Source organism: Chiloscyllium plagiosum, unplaced genomic scaffold, assembly GCF_037043375.1.
Source record: "Chiloscyllium plagiosum isolate Xiang-an unplaced genomic scaffold, Cpla_swu_hap1 HiC_scaffold_9, whole genome shotgun sequence".
Taxonomy (NCBI): domain Eukaryota; kingdom Metazoa; phylum Chordata; class Chondrichthyes; order Orectolobiformes; family Hemiscylliidae; genus Chiloscyllium; species Chiloscyllium plagiosum.
Window position 1 is genome coordinate 42,316,000 of NW_028270147.1, and position 21,448 is coordinate 42,337,447.

The 21,448-nt window shown below is 39.5% G+C and overlaps 1 protein-coding gene across 7 annotated transcripts in view; it reads left to right on the plus strand.

The window, feature by feature from the left end:
* The first annotated feature begins 205 nt into the window (after positions 1-205).
* mast2 (microtubule associated serine/threonine kinase 2) overlaps positions 206-21,448 on the plus strand; it is a 412,521-nt gene continuing 391,278 nt past the window's right edge. For 2 of the 7 annotated variants that reach the window (XM_087990577.1, XM_087990578.1), the window contains exon 1: positions 991-1,129. Coding sequence is in view for 5 of the 7 variants with exons in the window: in XM_043699133.2 (XP_043555068.2) it covers positions 995-1,129 (135 nt within the window). In the remaining 2 variants the exon portion in view is untranslated. Of the gene's footprint in view, positions 1,130-21,448 lie in introns of all 7 variants that reach the window. The other 5 variants (XM_043699133.2, XM_043699131.2, XM_043699132.2 and 2 more) reach the window with 5 other exon arrangements.

Genomic DNA, 21,448 nt, shown 5'->3' on the forward strand with positions numbered 1-21,448 from the left:
TCTACCTGCTCCAGGGGCATATCATAACGTCTGAATCAGGTTAATTAAAAACAAATACTGTTAATCTTAACCAAAAATAGTGGAAATACTCTGGAAATAAGACATCTGACCTGGTGTTGTGTGATTTTTAACTTTGGAAGCAGTAAGAAGCCATGAGTGGCAGTAGTGAATAAAACAGGATGAATAAAGTCTGGTTGTAGCAGGGGTAATGGTCCTCTCGTGTTGAACCATCCTACTTGTTGACAAACGAATCTGAACCAAGGAGACAATTAAATCCTATTCATATTCCAACTCAGGTACACACAGGAACCACTTCCGGCTCAAAGGTCAAGTGCGCTGCCAACCGGAAGTGAGTTATGTTAAAGGAGAATAAAACATAACGATAAATAACAGATTTTCTTTCCGATGAAAGAATGTGATGTGCCTCCTTCGGGAGCTGCGGGCGATGTGGGAGACGGTATTTTTCCGCGGTGTGGGCACACGGAGCGGCCATGCTGAGACCGGAGCGGTTGGTGTCGGCAGCGGCGGGAGGCGGCTTCTCGCCTGCGGGAGCGGGCGGTGAGAGTGGCTGTGGAGCCAGAGCCGGAGCCAGAGCCACATCCAGATCCAGGCCGAGTTTTAACAGTAACAGTAGCGTGTGAGTGGCGGCTGCTCTCAACCCTCGCTTTGTCCATTTGTTTCGCACTGAGAGCAGCTGCCGGCCCTTGGACTCAGTGAAAATGCTTGGCTGAAGGTGGAATCTTCCCTCCACCAACTCTCGGTTTATCCCCCAAAGATTCCCCTTTTATTTCTCAATCATATACGAAGAAAAAATAAACCAGTTCAATGTGTCCACCCTTCCAAGGATGTTGTTTCTTCGTCACCTGCGGTTGGGAGAATAGATCCAACCACTTTCCTTTCATTTGAAGACGAGGTCTGACAGATACTCTTTTTAAAAAGTTTGGTTGAAATTACTTATTGTTGCATGTGTGTGAGTTGGGACATACGCTAAGCAATGAAGAAATCTGGAACGAATATCAGGAGCAAAAAGAAAACTTCCAGACAACATGTGCGGGATGAACAAGCTGAGGGAAATAAAGTTAAACCTGCGTTGGAGCAGGGGCGAAGGAATGAATCGCAGGCAGAAAGGGTGAGTGTGTATGGTCGATGGAAGTGACGGTTATGGTGAACGTGTGAATTCGGCATCATTAATTTATAAAGTGGGTTTTACATGTGTAACTTTTCCGAGAATTTTTCTTTCAAGCTACAATGGCTACTTAACTGAAACTGACAACATTGAATTGCAACGTAGAACGTGTTCTCCTGCAAAAGTTAAACAAATGTTCTTGAGGTTTCATTGGCAAAGTGAATGTGATCCGTTCAAAAATGTTACACTGAATAATGTGGGCCTCAAACGGATGCATTAAGTCTCATTGTCAAGCAGAATAAGTCTTATAATATTAGACGTCAGCGGCTTTGAAATCAAATCTTCTCCAAAATCTCAAACAGAAATTTTTATTGGAGCGAATTTATTCACTTCATTTTTTTAAATAAAACAGTTATTGGTTTATAATGTGTAAGTCAATTCTGTATGTTTTTTGTAAATGTACCTGCATCTAGATTTCATCAAATCTCCTTTAAAACTAGATTGAAATGGGATAAATGACATGCTTTTGTTAGGTGACACTACTCCGTTGAATACAGGAATATTCATTCACCTGTTGTGCTGTTCAGTAAGATCATGACTGAGCCAAGAGTGTGATGCTGGAAAAGCACAGCAGGTCAGGCAGCATCCAAGCAGCAGGAAAATCGACGTTTTGGGCAAAAGCCCCTTATCAGAAATGAAGGACTTTTGCCTAAAACGTCGATGTTTCTGCACCTCTGGTGCTGCCTGACCTCCTGTGCTTTTTCAGCACCACACTCTTGGCTCAAATCTTCAGCATCCGCAGTAGTCACTTTTGCTTAAGATCATGACTGACCTGATCATTGTTTCAACTCCAATTTCGTATCTCCTTCCCCCTTGTTTGCCTCTTGTCTTCTCCTTAAAAACTGATTTCCTTATTTTTGAACTACCTTCCAGTTCTGGTCTCTATGTTAAAAGGAAAACATTCGCTCTGTATTCACTCTGTCAAGCTTCCTTTTCTCAGTAGGAACATCATTAGTTCTTCTAAAGCCCAATGAGTAAAGGCCGATGTGCTCAATCTTTCTTCATAAGACCAGCCCTTCATCACTGGAATGAATGGAATAAACCTTTTCTGAACTGCTTTTGACACAATTCTATTCCTTTTAAAATGAGGAGACCAAAATTGCCCACATACTTCAGATATTCCGCCAGGGTCTGTGTAGCTGCAGTAAAACTACTCCTCTTTTATATTTCATTTCGCTTGAAATAAATATTAACATTCCAATTGACTTCCCATTCACTTTCTGCATCTGTAAATTGACTTTTTGTGATTTGTATATGAGCATACTCAGATGACTACTACAGTTTTGAAATCTCTCTCCATTTAAATAGTATACTTCCTTGCGATTTTTAAGAATTCCTTTCTATTCTTCCTGAATGAATTCACAATTTCCCACATTATACAGCATCTGCTGAATCTTTACCTATTAATTTAACCTATTTGTATCCCTGTGCAGACTCTCTGTCTATTTTTGATTTCTTTGGCAAATTTCACAATCATATTTTTGGTCATCAGTCATCAAAAGAGATTGTTGATAGTTGAGGCCCCAGCACCTTATCTTGTGGCATTCCATTAGTTGCAGCTTGCCAAACTAAAAAGTCCCACATCCTACGTTTTGCATCCTATAAACTAGGTAATCAATCTCCTATCCATGCTTATATGTTAGTTCTTACAACATGTGTGCTTTGATTATGTAGTACCCTTTGAGTCACTTTATGGAGTCTTTTGGAATACCAAATACACCACATCCACAGGCTCCCCTTTATCAGCGTTGCATATTTTTATCTCAAAATATTTAATAACTTAGTTGCCTTTTCACAAAACCATGTTGATTCTGCCTTCACATAATTTCCTAAGCATCCTAACTATAATCATCTTCATAATAGATTCTAGCATTTAGTTTATGCCAGATATTAGGTTTAGTGGCTCACAGTTTCCTGTTTTCTGTCACTCTTCATTTTTTGAATAATGATGTTACATATGCTGCTTTTCCATATACTGGGACCCTTCCAGAGTTTGTCATTTTGGAAAATTATCATCAATGCCAGTACTGTCTTTGCAGCTACTTCTTTTAAGATCCTAGGATGTTGGCCGTCTGGTCCCATAGACGTGTTAGCCTTTAGATTTAATAGTTTTCCTGCATTTCCATGATGGTGGTGATTGTTTTACGTTCCTTTTCTTGTTCATCTTTTACTTTTCAAGTATCTTAACTATTATTAGCAAACTTTCTCTCATCTTTTATTTTATCATTATTTTAGTGATTTATTTTTATTTGGTCCTTAAAATCTGTCCAAACTCATCACCTATCACCATCCTGTGCAGAATTGTACAGTGACCCTTTTACTTTGTGATTATCATTAATTTGCTTATCCAGGTGTGGGTGATGCATCCTCTGAGCCTTTCTTTATGACTGGCATAAACCTTTGCTTGCAGTTGTTAAATTTCACCTCAAAATGTCTGCCACTGTATTTGCCTTGACCTACCTTTTGACCTAGTTGTCCAGTTAGTTTCAGACAATTGTGTCTTCATGATGTTATACTTGGCTAATTTAGGTTTACAAGTGCTAGTCGTGGAAATAAATTCTCTCCTTCAAACTGCACATGAAATTCTATCCTGACAGATTGTTGTTGTCCTGCTGTTACTTTAACAGGTTACTGACTAATCTCATTTCACAGTTCATCACGGGTTGGGAATAGCCTACTCCTGGTTAGCTTGAGAAAGAATGATCTAAGAATTAGTCCCAGGTACACTCAATGAACCCATAATGTAACTAATCTCCTTACTGTGTATAAGACATCATTGAAAATCTGTTGGGTCACTTCACGTAATGTGTACAGGGCATTGTGGTGTTAGCTGTGGTGCTCCCATCTCATAGGCAAAATGTTGTGGGTTCATAATCCACTCTCAAGATTTATCAGCTGAGTTGTTTTGCAATATTGTTTTTTACAATACTGCAGAAGTGCTACACCATTAGAGATGTTTTGTTTAGTCATGAAGCCAAGGCCCTGTCTGTTCTGAAAGATCCCTTGACACTGTTTAGAAGAGCAGGGGAGCTTTCCCCAGTGTCCTGGCCTAAATTTATATCTTGACAAGAAAATAAAGGTGTGAGCATTATCACATTGCTGATCTTGCTCTGTACAAATTGGCTTCCGCATAACAATAGCCATTATATTTCAAAAGGTCTTGAATTGGCTTGGGGACATTCAGAAGTTGTGCAAGGCCTGATATAAATGCAAGTCATCATTTGTTCATCAAATTAAACCAGATAATTAGAACAGAAATATTTCATAAATTACACAGTCCTAATTTTCGGATGTCTTTGTTTTATGCCAATAGGATGATACACTAAACAATGAGGATTGTTTAGTGAGATGCAATTGAGATGCATTTAGCATATGGCACAGATGATTCACATTGATATATGGTTGGTTACAGTTGGAACATCTAGGCCTAGTTCCTGGAACAGCTTGTTTGGTCCAGGCTGATGTGTACACTTTGTAAGTCAAGATTTCTGCTGTAACAGATGTAAATTTTTAAAGTAGCAGTTCTCTGTTTATAACAGTTGCATATTGCTCACAGTAATCCATGTATAGCACAACATTGTCAGGAGTTGCGGTGAAGTTAGTAAGTACTGCTGCGCTGGTCTGTTCTATCAATGTCTTGGGAGCTTTTTGGTTAAGTTACTTGTGTTATACTGTTTGGGTGGAATTTTTGGGGTGCAGCTTACAAGGGAAATGTTGGTATACTGACTTGTTATTTGTTTGTTCAGTTTGAGGGAAAGTTTAATTTTGGGTATGTTGTACAGAAATGTGTACATGTTGTACTTCCCCACTGCAATAACTACACCATTGCTCTTCTCCATAAATATAATACGGCTACTTGACATGTTGCTGCTCTTTAAATGACATAGAAGACAATTGGTTTACTAGGGCTGGGAGAAGTAATGCCAACAAAACGTTGCCAAGAGAAAATCTGACTTGGTGAATGAAATTACTTAGTGGAGAGACAGCATTTGGAGTTATACTAATTGACTGCAGTTCATCAGGGGGCACAGTTTTTACAATATAGGTTAATGACTTGACTGAAGAATCTGAATGTTTATGATCAGGTTAACAGATGATACAAAATTAGATAGAAGGCCATCAATAAGGATGGTGTGCAGGATCATCATCCCGGAGGGATAAAGCGAGTGGCCAAAAACTTGGCAGATGGGCTATATTGTGGGAAAATATGAGGTTATGCACTTTAGCAGGAAGCATGCAGGAGCTGAATATTATTCAAATGGAGAAAGACTAAAGAACGCGACAGAATAAAGGGATTTGTGAGTTCTTATGCATGAATGACAAAAAGCAAGTATTCACGTTCAGCAGGTAAGAAGAATGGAAAATAGAATGTTGACCTTTCTTTCAAAGAGGATTGAGCATAAAAGTTGAGGTTTTGCCAAAATTATACAAGATCTTTAGGGGGATTTCACAGGGTAGATGGGGAAGGTTTATTTCCCTTTGTGGGAGAGTTTCGGACCAGAGGCGTATTCTCAGACTAAGGGTTTACTCATTTAAGACCGATAAGAAGGAATTTTTTCTCTCGGAGAATAATGAATTTGTGGAATTCTTTACTGCGGAATGCTATCGAGGCTGGGTTTTAAAGTTTACTGAAGGCTGATGTAGTTTTATTACTAAGTAAGGGAATAGAGGGTTGGAGAGAGAAGACCAGAAAATGGAGTTGATAACGGAGTTGAGGATTATCACATCAGCCATATTCCCATTGAATGGCAGAGTAATCTCAATGTGCTAAGTGGCCTAATTCTGCTCCTATGTCTGATGGCCTTAGTAGCAGGAAGGAGTATCTCTTTGTAAATCCATCAGAGTATATGTACACAGCATATGGCTGCATGACACTTTTTATTTAAGAAAATATAATATTTAAAGAATATCCTTTAGTTCCTTTGAAGAAACTGAACTGGAATGTTTTCAATATATTTTGCTTGAATTCTAAAATTATACATCAATTTTGAAAATTCAGTTGAATACAATGTGTGAGCATATGCTGTCAGTTGCAGGTAATTTTTATTTTATGTGTCCACTGAATTTAGTAACACATTTTCCCATCACTGTATGCCTCTGCACCATATACTATTTCCTGCTGATGCAACAGGCAGGTACCGTCAGGTGTACCTGTGGAGTTTTCTGTGCATTTCTGAAGGCCAAACGTTTGCTAATTAAAGTATCTGTATTGTAGATTTTTAAATTAAATGTATATTGTTAATTCAAAATCACTTTAGAAGTCACTGGTTTGTTCAGAATAAACTTGAATTGACTTGCATAAATTGAGCAATTTCAGTAGAACAGAACAGCCTTTTTCATGATTTTGAATTGAAATTTAAGATAATCTCTATTATTCAAGTTTAATTAAGAACAGTAGACTGTATTCCAACTTGGCCTCTTGACTATGTTTTCAGTATCTGTAATACAAATACTTTGTCAGACTGCATATAAAATTATGGAATCTGGGCTTGTGTTTTGCTTAACAGAACATCTGGTTGGCGTTTCGGGTTTCCAACGTTTGTCTTGGAATTCTCCAAGGATTTTCTGACCGGTTGCTTCCAATGGTAGTTAAGAGAAGGAATTTTTTTTATTGGTGTGTTCTCCACTTTGTTTGCAAATTTTATTCTTAAGAGCATTGAAATGATTAAATGCGTGTTGATTATGTGTCTGCAAAAATCAAAAGATATGCATATGTTAAATAAAAGGAACATGATGGTAGAACTACATGAGATAGGCCAACACTTGGAGAAAGATCAGAAAAGTTCATATTCTAGTTCCAACCCTAATCAAAAATAAGGTCATAATTCTGGTGAAATATTAAATTACCAATGCCTTCACAATGCAGAATGATCAATGGGTTTCCAACAGTTTTGGAAAAAATAGACGTAAATGATGTTTTATCTCGTAACTTAGAATCATAGAAATGTCCAGTACAGAAACAGATCCTTCGGTCCAACTCATCCATATCGACCAGATATCCCAACCCAATCTCGTCCCATTTGCCACTACCCCTGGCCCATATCCCTCCAAACCCTTCCTATTCATATGTCCATCTAGATGCCTTTAAAATGTTGCAATTGTACTAGCCTCCACCACTTCCACTGGCAGCTCATTCTATGCACGTACCATCCTCTGCGTGAAAAAGGTGCACCTTAGGTCTCTTTTATATCTTTCCACTCTCACCCTAAACCTATGCCCTCTAGTTTTGGACTTCCCCACCCCAGGAAAAATAATTTGTCTGTTTATCCAATCCATGTTTCTCATGATTTTATAAACCTCTATAACGTCACCCCTCAGCCTTCGGGTATAACCAAGCAAGGAAAGAATTAAGTTCTGAGGTCTGTGTTTAAGTGTGGTTCGAGCCCTCGTGAGGAGTAAAGTGAGATGGGGTTAAAGTCCCCTAGTGGCGAAATTTGAGGCTCTGTGAGTCTTTGTTGGGGGGAGGGGTGGGGAAGAGATTGGCTTGGACTGTGGTGTCATGTGGTCCGCTGTGAGGGCTTTCTCTTTTTCTAAGTGTAATTTCAGTGAGAGGATGCAAAACAAAAACTGAGAAATGCTGAAATTAAGGTTGTACTAATAATTGGGTTGAAAAAGGAAAGTTTCAATGTAAATTGTGCTATGCTGAGAGTGTTTGATGTTTAAAAAGTTTGGTTTGTTAAAATACTGGTTCAGAAAATCCTTTTAAGTAACTGCTTTACCTTGTTTGAATCAGGATCTCAATTCAATGTGTTTTATAGGCTATGTAATGGGACAGATTTTGTTTTTACAATTTACATTTATGTCCTTTTTAAAATAATCAAACTGGTAACCTTGAGTGCCTTGAGCCCCTGATTTGTTTGAAATTCTACAATGCCTGTTTGGGGAAAAATAAAGTTGGATTAGTGGTCATGCTTTAGCCAGATGAGCCTATTATATTACAATATCTTTGCTGTGTTTTTAATGCAGAGTGTTCAGATTGTTAAGATTTCGTAGGGAATATTAGAACATTAGAACAGGCTGAGCTGTTTCAGTTCTGTTAATTATTGTTCAGACTTCATTGGCCCCCTTCATATCGCAAATTCAAAGAATGTTGATCACTACCAAAGTTGCCACTGCAATTCCGACTTTTATTTGGGAAATTTCATTTGGAGAACATATTTTAAAATATTCCAGCATTTGCTTCCAACAAATATTTGAGATTTATATCTGAATTGAAACTGCCTCTTCAATTGCTAAAGCACAGGAAACATTCTGTTGTTCTCTAGATTTTGGAAATACTTTTCCTGATAGGTTTCACATCAGCCAAGTATCAATTTATTAAGGAAAATAATTTTTGAATAACCTGAATGAGATATCTGAGACTTTGATTTTAGGACCATTGATTGTTGTTTATAATGGGCTGAATTGTTTAGGCAGTAAAATATAGAAGTTTATGGCTTATATAAACTTGATAATGTCATAAATAGTGAGCAGAGTAACAGACTTCAAGAATTCAAAGAATGTTGAATTAGGCAGACACAATTTAGTGTAGTTAAATGTGTGACTGTCTCCATACTGCTAACCGCCTTGGCCAGGAAGGAATGAGAGGGGAAATGCAAAGATACTTCCAGCAGCTAACGTCATCTCTTGAGTTTCTCCATTCATAGGTAAAGCATGCCTTCGGAACACTGCCCATCCCCTCCACAACCTGATCCAATGGATTCAATCAGTTCCCCAGTCATGAGCACGAAAAGTGAAGAAACTAACAACAGTGAAGAAGAGGTCTGTACGATTTTGGCAGTGGCCTTCCTATGGACATTAAACCACGTGAGCTTTACCTTGCCTCTAGATCATTTAAGGGATATGAAGGTTCACTGATCAAGCTAACATCACAACAGCCAGTTGGCTTTGTTACGTTTAACAGCTGAGTGGGAGCGGGAGCAGAAGCAGCAAAGAATGCTGCGTTCACCTAGCCTGCAGCTGCAGTTGCAGCTGCTGCACTGCAAACTCCGATGCAATGGTATTCCCCATCTGAAGCATCTCGGAAGGATGGGAGTCTCGTCAGTTTTGTGAAGTATTTAATTGCCTTTATCCAAGAATTCAGATTTCTCCGAGGAGTGATGCAAGGACCGACTGAATTTTGTTTTCAGATTAGACTTTACTGAAGGAGATTTTGGAGAACTGGCTTGTTTCCACTCAACTTTGAGGGGATGGAGTGATCACTAAGGACTATGGATTTAAGAACTTTACTGGTGAATTTTTTTTTTCTACATGGGAGGATTCTTCAAATTCTATTAACTGTAACAGGCTAGTGGTTTTTTGTTATAGTCATTGTATGCTGTGTATCAATAACTTGCTTAAATAATGGCTGTCAGAGTCTTATGAAAGCTGGTAGTGCCACCGAGGTGGTTATCATGAAATGATAAAAGGAGGGAATGAGAATGTGTATAGAGTAAAAGGAGGCAAGGAAAGAGTTAAGTTTTGAGTTTTGTGAAACAAGAGGTTTAGCTGAGCATGACTAAGATCAGGTACGAACTTACAGTTAACAGTAGGGTACTGCAGGCAAGGGTAGTGGGTTAACAATGTGGAAAATCATTCATTATATAGAGCCATTTAACAAGATGAGGTAGCATTCAATATGTGAGGTCAGTTTAACAAGGTTAAAAAGCATTCATTATGTGAAGCCAGTTAATCATTGTGTAACAATCTTTACTGTTGACGCTCACTGATTGTAATGGTCACTCAATCAATATGTATGTTGCCTTATCTGGATGCTCCTCCTTGTAAAATGACTATACAGTTCATTGATAAACTGCAGTTCCAGAGAAGACCGAGAACTCATGTCTCTGTGCACATGGGCAATCGTTCTCTCTCCCTCCAGGGCCTGGAATAAAGATGAAGGAGGTAAAACTACACTGTGTCTCTGAGCTTTTGCTTCGACTGAGGGGGAAAACTGGACGACACAGGGAAAACAGCCACAGTCTATTTAACCTCTCTTAGTCTTGATTTTTGTTTTAATGTGTGTAGCAAATAGAGGTTTTACTTGTTTTCAGAAGAATGTTCACCCAAATATTTGGATTGTAATTGCTTCAACAGGGCATAATATCTTGGGCTTTAGAATGTGAAAATGATTAGTCACTGTGTGTCAAGTCTGTTCTCTTTGGTATCATCCAATGGTCTCATTCCATCCTACTCTGTAACCTCCTGTAACCCTCTTAAGATCTGTGCACTCCTTCAACTCTGGCATCTGAAAATTGCTCCACCATATGGTGATGTCTGCAACTGGCAAGACTCTAGCTGTGGAATTTCTTCTTTCTACCTTTCTACTGCATTGTTCATTTAAAGTGTTCCTTCAGACCCCATGCAATGACTAATTTTGACTTAATGCTTTTTTTTGTTTATAGTAGCATTGGTGACAGCTGAGGAATCAGAAGAGCATTTTAATGAAAGGTAGAAAGAAACTGAATGGTTAGTTATTTATTTCTATTGACAGCTTCCCATTTGAGTTTGCTGGCTTAATCAATTTGTGGTTGTCCTCAAGAGCTTGTCATCTGTTCATACCTTCGTACCTTGTGGAATAATCTCCTATGTGCGCTGGTATTAAAACATTGTTGACTTTTAAAGTTTATCACATTGACTCATGAAATTAATCATTAGTGTTCTTGAGTGTTCACCCAGCTGTAAAATTATTGAGTTGAGTTCCTGGTGCAGTTGTGGTACCTGAGGCTCACTTTTCAGCAATGATCTTTTTTGTTTCTTTTGCATTTATTTATATGTAGGACTGTGAAGTACTGATTTCTCAGAAGATGTGCTTATTTATTTTGTAATTGTAATAGTCAAATTTACATTTATTATAATGGGATATCCCTGCTAGATTGTCAAATTTGTCTGAACCGGGGTTGTGGGGGGGGGGGGGCAAAAGAGGAAGGAATATTCCGATAACGGATGGAGCATCACAGCGAAGGCTAGCACGTATTGCTCAGCTTTTTCAACTCAGTATGTGCTTGACTATTTTGGAGAACAGTTAAGAATGAACCGTTTTGCTTTTGTTCTAGAATAACTAGGATATTTTCAGATATTTATTATACTTTGTAAGAGGCTCTGTTTGATGTTTAAATTCAGTTGATTTCTCACATTGAGTATATCCCATGTTATTACAACTTATTTCAAACACACAATAATTAAATGTCCCAAGTGCTTCATAAGAACATGACAAAGCCCAGTAGGATACTAATCACACGGAGATATTAGTTCATACGAGCCGACTTGCAGAAAAAAAGGCCCGGATAGATTCTAGATTCTAAATAGTTGGACAGAGCACTTCAATCACATCCTCAGTCATTTATTTATAAAGCTGCAGCGAATAGGCTGCCACAGGACTGTAACAACTGTTGTCTTAACTCTTCCACATTGTTAGAAAAAAATGCATTTAGGGTCATGGTTACTTGATTAGCTCCAGGAGATGATGCTTTCCAGCTGAGGTCTACAGGTAGGAGGTCGGAACCTGGTCAAAAGGCTCACTGAACTTTGTCACTTTGTGGAAGGCATCTCACAAGATTACTACATTGTCCCCTATGAAAGTGGAAAGAAATATGATAATCTTGCAACAGTTGGAGAGGAATTTTGCTCTCCCCATTGCTGACAAAATCTTCTCTAGAGTCCTTTTGACTTGCTTAATGAACCGCCTTGACCAGTTCTGGCATCAGAGTTGGTACAGTTTCAGAAAATATTCGGGTAACACTGATATGGTTCGCAGTTAGACAGCTCCAGGAACAAGAACTAAACACTGATTTCAACACCATATTTATGGTCCTGCTCAAAGTCCATAAGACCATAAGTAAGGCCATTTGGCCCATCGAGTCCTTTCATACAATCAGTTATAGGCCTTTGGAAAGTATTGCCCTCAAATTCATTCACTACAGTAGATTTACAGTTCTAAAATGGCATTCTTGTGCATGTCCTGGATGATGGTGAGTCTTCTGACCCATTCCCAGTTACTAATGAAGCTAAACAGAGATGCCTATTATTACTACTCCTCTTCAGCATGCTTTTCTCCAATGACTTCCACTGTGGTGATTCTGGTGATGAAATTAGATGTTGGATGGATGGGAAGTTGCTCAGCTTGAGATGACTCTAGGTGACATCCAGGGTCTCCAAGAGATTTCCGGGTTACCAATGATTGGTTCAGAACTGTACATAGAGTAAAGAATGGACTTTCTCTCCCATACATGCAATAACTTTGGCTTTTATGATTATCATGAAGAAAACTTGAAAGTGATGTTCTCGCCTGATCCAGGAAAACCTTTTTTGAGCCCGTGGTTTCAGGCCAGGAACAGTCAGCAGTGGAGGGGTTCACTTACAATAAGATGCACACAATCTTTGCCAAAGTATGTTAGCCTCATATTTTGAGCATTGTCTGGGAACTAGAAGAAGCAATTCTGTTGACCAAATTGCTAGTCTACAGTAAAATGAGCAAGGCTATTATCTGTGCATTACTTCGACTATGTACCAGTAACCTATCAAGAAGCTCAGCCATTTTCATTTCAGCTGATTTTGGAAGCAGTTGAACTCCATTGGGAAGACTTTTGGCTATTATGATTGCTGTTGAGAAAATGATGATGAGCTGCCATCTTGAAATGTGAATGTCCATGGAAGGGTATGCACAGCACTGTTAGGAAGGAAGTTCAAGGATTTGGACCATGCAGAAGTGAAAAAAGGTTGATATAATTCCAAGTCAAGATTGTGTGTGGCTTGGAGTGAGTCCTGTTGGTGACAATGTTGCCACGTATCTTTTTCTCTTGTCCTTCTTAGTTTTAGACGTCACAGCTTTGGAAGGTGCTGATAGAGGGGCCTTGGTGAGTTGTTTCTATGCACCTTGTAGATGGTGCACACTGCTGCCACTATGAGTCAGTGGTGGGTGGACTTACAACTGAGTTGGGTTGATCATTTAACCAGAATTCCTAAATACTCCCTTCTCCAAGTGATTCTCCGGTGGGGTGTGTTGACATGACAATCAAAGGAAGCGTTACAAGGACACTCTGAAGACTTGACTGAAGCATTTTGATATTACCTTCTCGTGTTGAGAAGCTCATTTGAGATTACTGCACTGACAGCAACCAAATGAATGTCAGCACCTTTTGAAAGCAAGTGTGTCAGAGGCAGAGAGAAAATGTATTGAGAAGCATTCCACAGTCAGTGACTCATCCAAAACTCAAAAATCATCAGTAGTATCCTGACCTATATGGTACAAAGGGCTTAGTTGGCTAAATGGCCACAGCATGACTTCAGTTTTTGCATCGGCTGAGGTTACCGTGAAAGACTGTCCTTTTCAACCTTTCCCTTTGCCTGAGCTGTCATGATCCTCAGGTTAATCTACCACTAGACAGCTCTCTGGTCTTCTGGATTCCTGGGGACTTTATCTTTTTTTGTTTTTATATACTGTAGAGTCTGCTAGGCGCAGGTTGGCTTGAACGGTCATTAATATACCTAATGAAAATATATGAAACATCTCAGATGATCACCTTTGTCTCAAAGGATGAACAAAAATGGTATCTAATGTAATGTGAGGAGTTTGAGAACAATGTAGGTGAATTGAGAGCAGATATTAAGAAGTGTGATACAGTGTTAAAATTGAGGCTGTTGGAGTGCACTGGTGTTCTAGTCCCACTGATCCATGAGTTGCAAAATAAAATTGTTAAAAATCAGTCATCAAAACATACACACATTTAAGTAAAAGAAGAGAAAAGCAGATTTCCTTGCCAAGTTTGGCTTTCTGGGGGAAAAAAATAAAAATTTTGGCCTATGGGTTATTTTTGAAGGCAGAAGGACAAAATATAGAATTTTCTGGAGTTTGATGGTCTGATATTCAAGCATGTGGAGTCAAGTCAATAACCAAATGTGTTTGTGTTTGAAGTCTTGGAGGCACAGCTAGCTCTGGAAATGTGATCTTGAGGTATTCTTTCATTTGTTCTTTCACATGAACAAGTATGTTTCACTCTGAACTCAACAGGAAGGTTTTCTTTGTAGAAGTGAGAGATTAGCTGGGGAACCTGATCTTAGCAAGCATTCCTCCAACTCAGTTTGTTCACAGCATGTTTCTCTCCAATTGAAACAAAAACAGAAAGGTTGGAGGATTTGAGCTATGGGGAGAGGTTTAATAGGCTGGGCTGTTTTTCCTGGAGCTTCGGAGGTGGAGGGGTGAGGTTTATAAAATCATGAGGGGCATGATAGGATAAATAGACAAAGTCTTTTTCCCTGGGATGGGGGAGTGGGGGTGGGGTCCAGCACTAGAGGGAATAGGTTTAGGGTGAGAGGGGAAAGATATAAAAGGGACCTAAGGGGCAACATTTTCACTCAGGGTGGTAAGTGTATGGAATGAGCTGCCAGAGGAAGTGGTGGAGGCTGGCATAATTGCAACATTTAAGAAGCATTTGGATGGGTATATGAACAAGGATTTGGAGGGATATGGTCCAGGTGCCGGCAAGTGGGACTGGATTGGGTTGGGATATCTGGTCAGCATGGGCGAGTTGGACCGAAGGTTCTGTTTCCGTGCTGTACATCTCTATGACTCTAATTGCAAGAAAAACCCAGCAGGTCTGGCAGCATCTGTGGAGAGAAAGCAGAGTTAATGTTTCCGGTCCAGTGACTCTTTTTCAGAAGTGTCTGGATTCAGGAACAGTCGATGGAGATAGAGGGTAGGCTCTGCTCTTCCAACTTTGAAGATCTGTGTTGGGATGCTATCTACTTCTGCAGTTTTTCCATTCTTCTTGTGTCTCATGATGGCTTCAAATTCTGCCCCACGAGGTGAGAGTCCAAGATCATCTTTGATGGGGAGTTGGGGGATATCCTCAAACGCATCCTTGTATTGCTTTGAAGCAAAATGAGTTATTTGAAGTGCTTTGTTTGTTGGAGGCTGATGTTTTCAGTGTGTCTCAAAAGAGTGCCACCCTTTCTCCATACTGGTTTGAGGCAAGGGAGTTGGGTCCATACATTGACTTGGTGGCATTGAGGAAACTGGGTATCATCCTTGTCAGCTAATAGTTGCAACTTCTTAGCTTTTCAATCCACCATTGGTACTTGATTTCCCTAGTTCTTTTGTAACTTTGCTTTTGCTGTATGGTAATTTCTCTTTGCCTTGCTGGTGATGTTGTTTTGCCAGGATGGAAAGGTCTCATCATCTTATCAATGACGTCTTGCATGATGTGGTCATTCTTGTTGAACTGGTCTTGTACCGAGTGGTTTTTTCACAGCATGAGGTGATGTCTGTTTTAAAATTTGCATCATATCATTAAAATTGATTCTTTTGAAGTTTTTGGTGAAGACATTATTAGAAGGTTGCTTGGCTTTTGAAGCTGCTCAATGTTGAACATTTTAATGAACTGTATCTTTGTCTTCAGCTACTTTTGGTGCCATTTGATGGACATTGAAGAGTGGATGAGCCAGTGATCTACCCAGCAGTCATCTGCACCAGCCATTGCTTTGGCAATAAGGACATCTCTTAGGCCTCAGATCGAACAATGATATGGTCGGATCATGTGTCAATGCTTTAGATCTTGGGTGACTCCAAGAAGTCTTGTTTGTCATTTTGGTGTAATGGTGTGTTGGTGATGATCAGCTCTGTAAAATTAGTGAGCAGGAGAATCACATTTTGGTTTTGTAATTCCTAAACACTTCCTTTTTGGTGGTTCCTTTCCAGAATTGGATATCCTTTCCAACCCTGGTGTTGAAGTCTCCATGGAGGATATTTTTATCTTCCTTTAGGGATATTGGTGAGTGTGGTGTCCACGTTGGAGTATAAGTCATCCTTTATACTCATCTTTGGCATCAGGGTTGGAACATAGGTACTCACGACTGTTGGCTAAATAAATAATCAGAGATGGAGTATTCTAATGAAGATCATTGAGTGAGACTATATGAATGGAGTGAAGGAGCAAAGATGGGGTGTGGTGGGGGGATAGCAAGGAGTATATTTTAGACCTCCAAAACAGTCAGGGAGAAATCGAAGAGCAGATAGGTAAGCATATGCTGGGAACTGCAGAAATTACAGGATATTAATTGATTACTCATAACATTGACTGGGATAAAATCCATTTGAAAGAATCATAACGAGAAAGATAGGCATTCTGAAATCCAATTTGGAGAATTTTAAACCTTTGTATAGCAAGCTCAATTTTAGAAGCGGCAGTTCTGGTTTGTTTCAGAGAATGAAGCTGATTAGGTACAAAGGATTCTGAGATAGCATTTTGGTGGCATTAACCATTATTCAGTGTGAATTTGCATAGTTGTGGAAAAAGACAAACAAAAATCAAGTGGATTTGTTTTTTAAACTGGGGAAAGTCATACATGAATCTGTGTGGAGAAATACATTTGGTTCTAGAATACTGTGCATGTATTTTCTATGCAAGACTTAGAGCATATTGTATAATTTTAACAAATTCTATACAATTTAAAAATATATCAGTATTTTTAGATGTTACAGGTAGTTCTTCTATAATGTTTTGGTTGTGTCCTTGTACAACCCTGTATTATAGGAAGATCGCGCTTTAGAAACAGAGTTTAAAGTGTTGGCCTTTTAAAAGTTCGTGCTTTAGCAACAATGTCTAAATTCATAAATTACATTACAGTGAATTTGCGTTAATGAAACACACATAGAACATAGAACATAGAAGAATACAGCGCAGTACAGGCCCTTTGGGCCCTCGATGTTGCGCCGATCCAAGCCCACCTAACCTATACTAACCCACTATCCTCCATATACCTATCCAATGCCCGCTTAAATGCCCATAAAGAGGGAGAGTCCACCACTGCTACTGGCAGGGCATTCCATGAACTTACGACTCGCTGAGTGAAGAACCTACCCCTAACTTCAGTCCTATATCTACCCCCCCTTAATTTAAAGCTATGCCCCCTTGTAATACCCGACTCCATACGCGGGAAAAGGTTCACACTGTCAACCCTATCTAACCCCCTAATCATCTTGTACACCTCAATCAAGTCACCCCTAAACCTTCTTTTCTCTAATGAAAACAGCCCCAAGTGTCTCAGTCTTTCCTCATACGATCTTCCTTCCATACCAGGCAACATCCTGGTAAACCTCCTCTGCACCCGTTCCAGTGCCTCCACATCCTTCCTATAGTATGGCGACCAAAACTGCACACAATATTCCAGATGCGGCCGCACCAGAGTCTTATACAACTGCATCATGACCTCAGGACTCCGGAACTCAATTCCTCTACCAATAAAAGCCAGTACGCCATATGCCTTCCTCACCGCACTATTTACCTGGGTGGCAACTTTCAGAGATCTGTGTACATGGACACCAAGATCCCTCTGCTCATCCACATTAGAGCAGAACAACCAGTAATTGGGGGGGGGGGGGGAGAAATTATCATAATCTTGCTGTTGAAGTTCTCTTTAAATATTTAAAACCATGCCCATGGTTTGTAGAGCCAAATCTAGTGTTCATTTGATCCATCAGCAAGGTGGTATTTCAACTTGCAACTAACAGTGCAACTTACCTGTCACAAATTTGTACAAAGTCTGCCATATTTGGCTCTAAGTGTAGGCATGTTTCTTTCAGAGAACTCGTGTAAATCTCATGAGCCATTTTTGGAAATATTTCTGTCAGAGTTCTGAGATTCTGGTTCCTTGTCTGGAGAAAGCTGCGCGATTTAAACAGAAGCGATTCAGTAGTCATTGCTTCACATTGAGAATTTAGGTCATCACTACTGATCCAAACTCTGTATGATTTAATGAAATTATTTCAACAGTGGTACAGCAAAAGTTTGTAATGTTTTCCTGTTTTATACTTTGCTATCGAAATTGTCTTTGAGTAGAAAAGGTGACATGATTATAAACAAGACATCTGTGTGACCGCCATAGGGGTATGCTGTGATTGAAACAGAATTTTGGCTCTGCAATCAACTGCTGTTTTGCAGAAGGTTACCAAAAGCTGATTCCAGAAATGATATTTTTGAGATGAAATTGTAAGTGTTTATGTAATGGTAGTCAATTTGTGTCTGTTTGGTAGAGGTCAAAATATGTAAGCTATACCTTTTTGCATAATCAGTGTTCTGGTCTTGGACTTAGCAGAAGCACATTACCTTTCTTGGCATAATATTTAATCGATATTACGGAAATTATAGTTACAGTAGAATTCCGTGAAAAAAAAATTTAAATCTTGATGCCATGATTTGACTGCTGTAACAAGTGATTGATGTATCTGACTGATCAGTGCATTTGAAATTTGATGATTCTTCATCCCATATGTTACAATATGAATATCGCATTGAACAGTTGAAAAATATGGTGTTCAGCCACACACTGAAGAAAGCTTGAGTTGTTTGTTTTGTTGAAAAGTTGACAGCTATTATGTTGTTATCCATTCATATGTTTAATTTTGCAAGTTGTCTATATTAAAACTGAGATATTAATTGGAAAATTGCAATGACAATTTATTGAAATAATGTGGTATCAAATAGGTTGTGATCCTAAAATCCAGGTTTGGATTTGTGGAATAACAAAACCTTGCACTTTGTAGTGCCTTTTACATAAAATGCTTGCGATGTTTCACAGAAAAAAAGAATTTGACAACAAGCTGCATAAAAAGATGTCAATCTTTTGATGAAGAACTATCATAAACATGAAACCTTAACTCTGTTTCTGTCCACAGATGCTACTTGACCTGCTGAATATTTTCAGTATTTTCTGTTCTTATTTTGGATTTTTTGCATCTGTAATATTTTGCTTTTATGTTGAAGTTAGAGACCCTTTGGAATAATAATTTTAAATATGGTAGAATCAGCATGAAGCATCAATGATTTGAGAGAAAATGCACACCCATGACCCAAGTCCTGAAGAAGGATTACACCCGAAATGGCGACTACTGCACCTCCTGATATTGCTTGGCTTGCTGTGTTCTTCCAGCCTCCTGCCTGTCTACTTTGGATTCTCACATCTGCAGGTTTTTTTTTCTTTTCTGTTTGATTACCAGAGTTCAGAAGATCAGTTTAGTGAGTGGGGTCTAAATATCAGAAAGTAGCCGTTCTAATGAAGTTTGGGCTAAAATGTACCCACTATTGGAATATGTGGAATGTAATGAATTGGGGTGGGGGCAAAGTGTATGTGGATTCAGTGTAGGAGGATCATCAGGTGGCTGGAGATGTTCACTGATAAATGTGCATAGGTGAGGGGTTCTCTGGGGAACCAGCTGCCCAGGAGCAATCTCAATGAGTTAGAGGTGCTGAAGATGTTTCATAATTTTGCATTGTGGACTTTGATTCACAGAATCAATTGTCAGGTTAGCAGGCAACAGCAATGTACATTTTTAGGTAGTTACCTGTCTTATGGAAAAACATCCAAAGGTACTTTTACAGTGGAAAAATCTGACAAAAATGGCTATTGATCCAAAGTAGATATATGCAGGAGTGACCAACGCTTGGGTAAAAAGATCTGTTTTAAAAAGGACCTGAAGTTATGAAACAGAAATGGAAGCATTTAAGAATGAGATTGAAGAGTTATGGTGTAGAGGGACTGAAAGAGAGTTCAGAAACTGTTACAGAAGGTGAAGGCAGTTAGAGATGCGGAAAGATGAAGCTATGATGAAATTCAAATCCAAGGATGATAATTTAAAATCTACTTTGAAGCATCAGCAAGCAATGCAAGCCACAAGAATTGAGGTAATTGTTCCATGTCGAGAGAGGATGGAAATGACCCAGTTATGAAAGTTCAGATGTACTTCACAGTTGACAAATGAAGAGGAGAACTTATTGGATTAGCTGTGTGTGGTGTGAGTACTGTGTTCAGTTTTGGTCACCCAGTAATAAGGATATTATTAAGCTAGAGAGAGTTCAGAAGAAATTTGCCAGGTATGGAAAGTCTGAGTCCTTAAAGGCTGGGATTTTTTTTACTGGAGCATAGGAGGTTGAGAGGTGAACTTCATAGAGATTTATAAAATCATGAAGGGTACAGATAGTGTTAACGGTAGGTGTCTTTTCCCTAGGTTGGGGGACTTAGAGTTGGGGGGCATATTTTTAAGGTATGAGAAGAGAGATTTTAAAAAAGACATGAGGGGTAAATGTCTTGCACGTGGTCATTCGTGAATTGAATTAACTTCCTGAGGAAGTGGTGGATGCGGGCAAGTTACAATATTTTAAAAGACACTTGGATATGCACGTTGATAGGAAAGGTTTAGAGGGATATGGGCCAAATGCAGGCTAGTGGGACTAGTTTAGTTTGGGAAACTTAGTCAGCATGGACAAGTTGGACTGAAGGGTCTGTTTCCGTGCTGTATGACTCTATAACAGCGTACAAAAGATAAAGGTGGGGGAAGCTGTTGTAATGGAGGTGAAAATGAGCAGAGTGAGACGATGGAAGTTTGACTGCATATTGAACAATATTGCAAAGTTGCAAGCAGTGTGGGTTAAATTTCAAAATGTCTGGTGGGAAGTTGAACCAAGTAGAGATAACCCAACCCCAATGTCGTGGAAGATGGTATGATCATGTGTGTCAGAGGTGCAGAGAGACTGAAAAGGATATGTATGGAAAATACATCACTATCTCATTGATGTCATTTGTTACTTAAATTAGAATATTTCCTCCTGGTTTGACCAAACCTCGGGTACTTCTTCATTCTGTGTCCTGTGTGAAATATTTGCACGTGATCATTTCTGTGTAAGACATTGCATGATGTAGGACTGGAGTCCTATTCTGGCATGGCAGCCTCTACATTTTCTACAGAAAAAAATGGTCAAGAAGATGTACAATTCTCTAACTTCTGTTTTAGCTGGGTCTAAACTCACCCAGCTGAGTGAGAGAGGGAGGGGCAAAAGAGAGGGGGATGAAGGGGGGCGAGAGAGAGGGGGAAGGGTAAGAGAGAGGAGGCGAGAGAGAGGCGGCTGGAGAAAGGGGGCTAGAGAGAGGGGTCGAGAGAGAGTGAGAGAAGGAGAGAGGGCGGCGAGAGAGAGAGGGAAAGAGGGTAGTCAGAGAGAGGGAGGTGCGTGAGAGAGGGGGCGAGAGAGAGAGGGGGAAGGGTAAGAGAGAGAGGGGCGAGAGAGAGGGGGCGAGAGAGAGAGGGAGGGGCAAAAGAGGCTCTTTCTGTTCCTGCTCATTTCATCTAATGCCTTTCCAAACAGTCAGCCTTCATAGGTCACAGTAATTGCTGACTGTCTTCCAATTGTTTGTGTTAATATCCATCATCATCTTAACTTGGAGGTGTATTTGCAGTAGATGAATAGATGCCCACCCAGTGGCCAAATCACCACACAGGTGGTCACTGGGAATGGA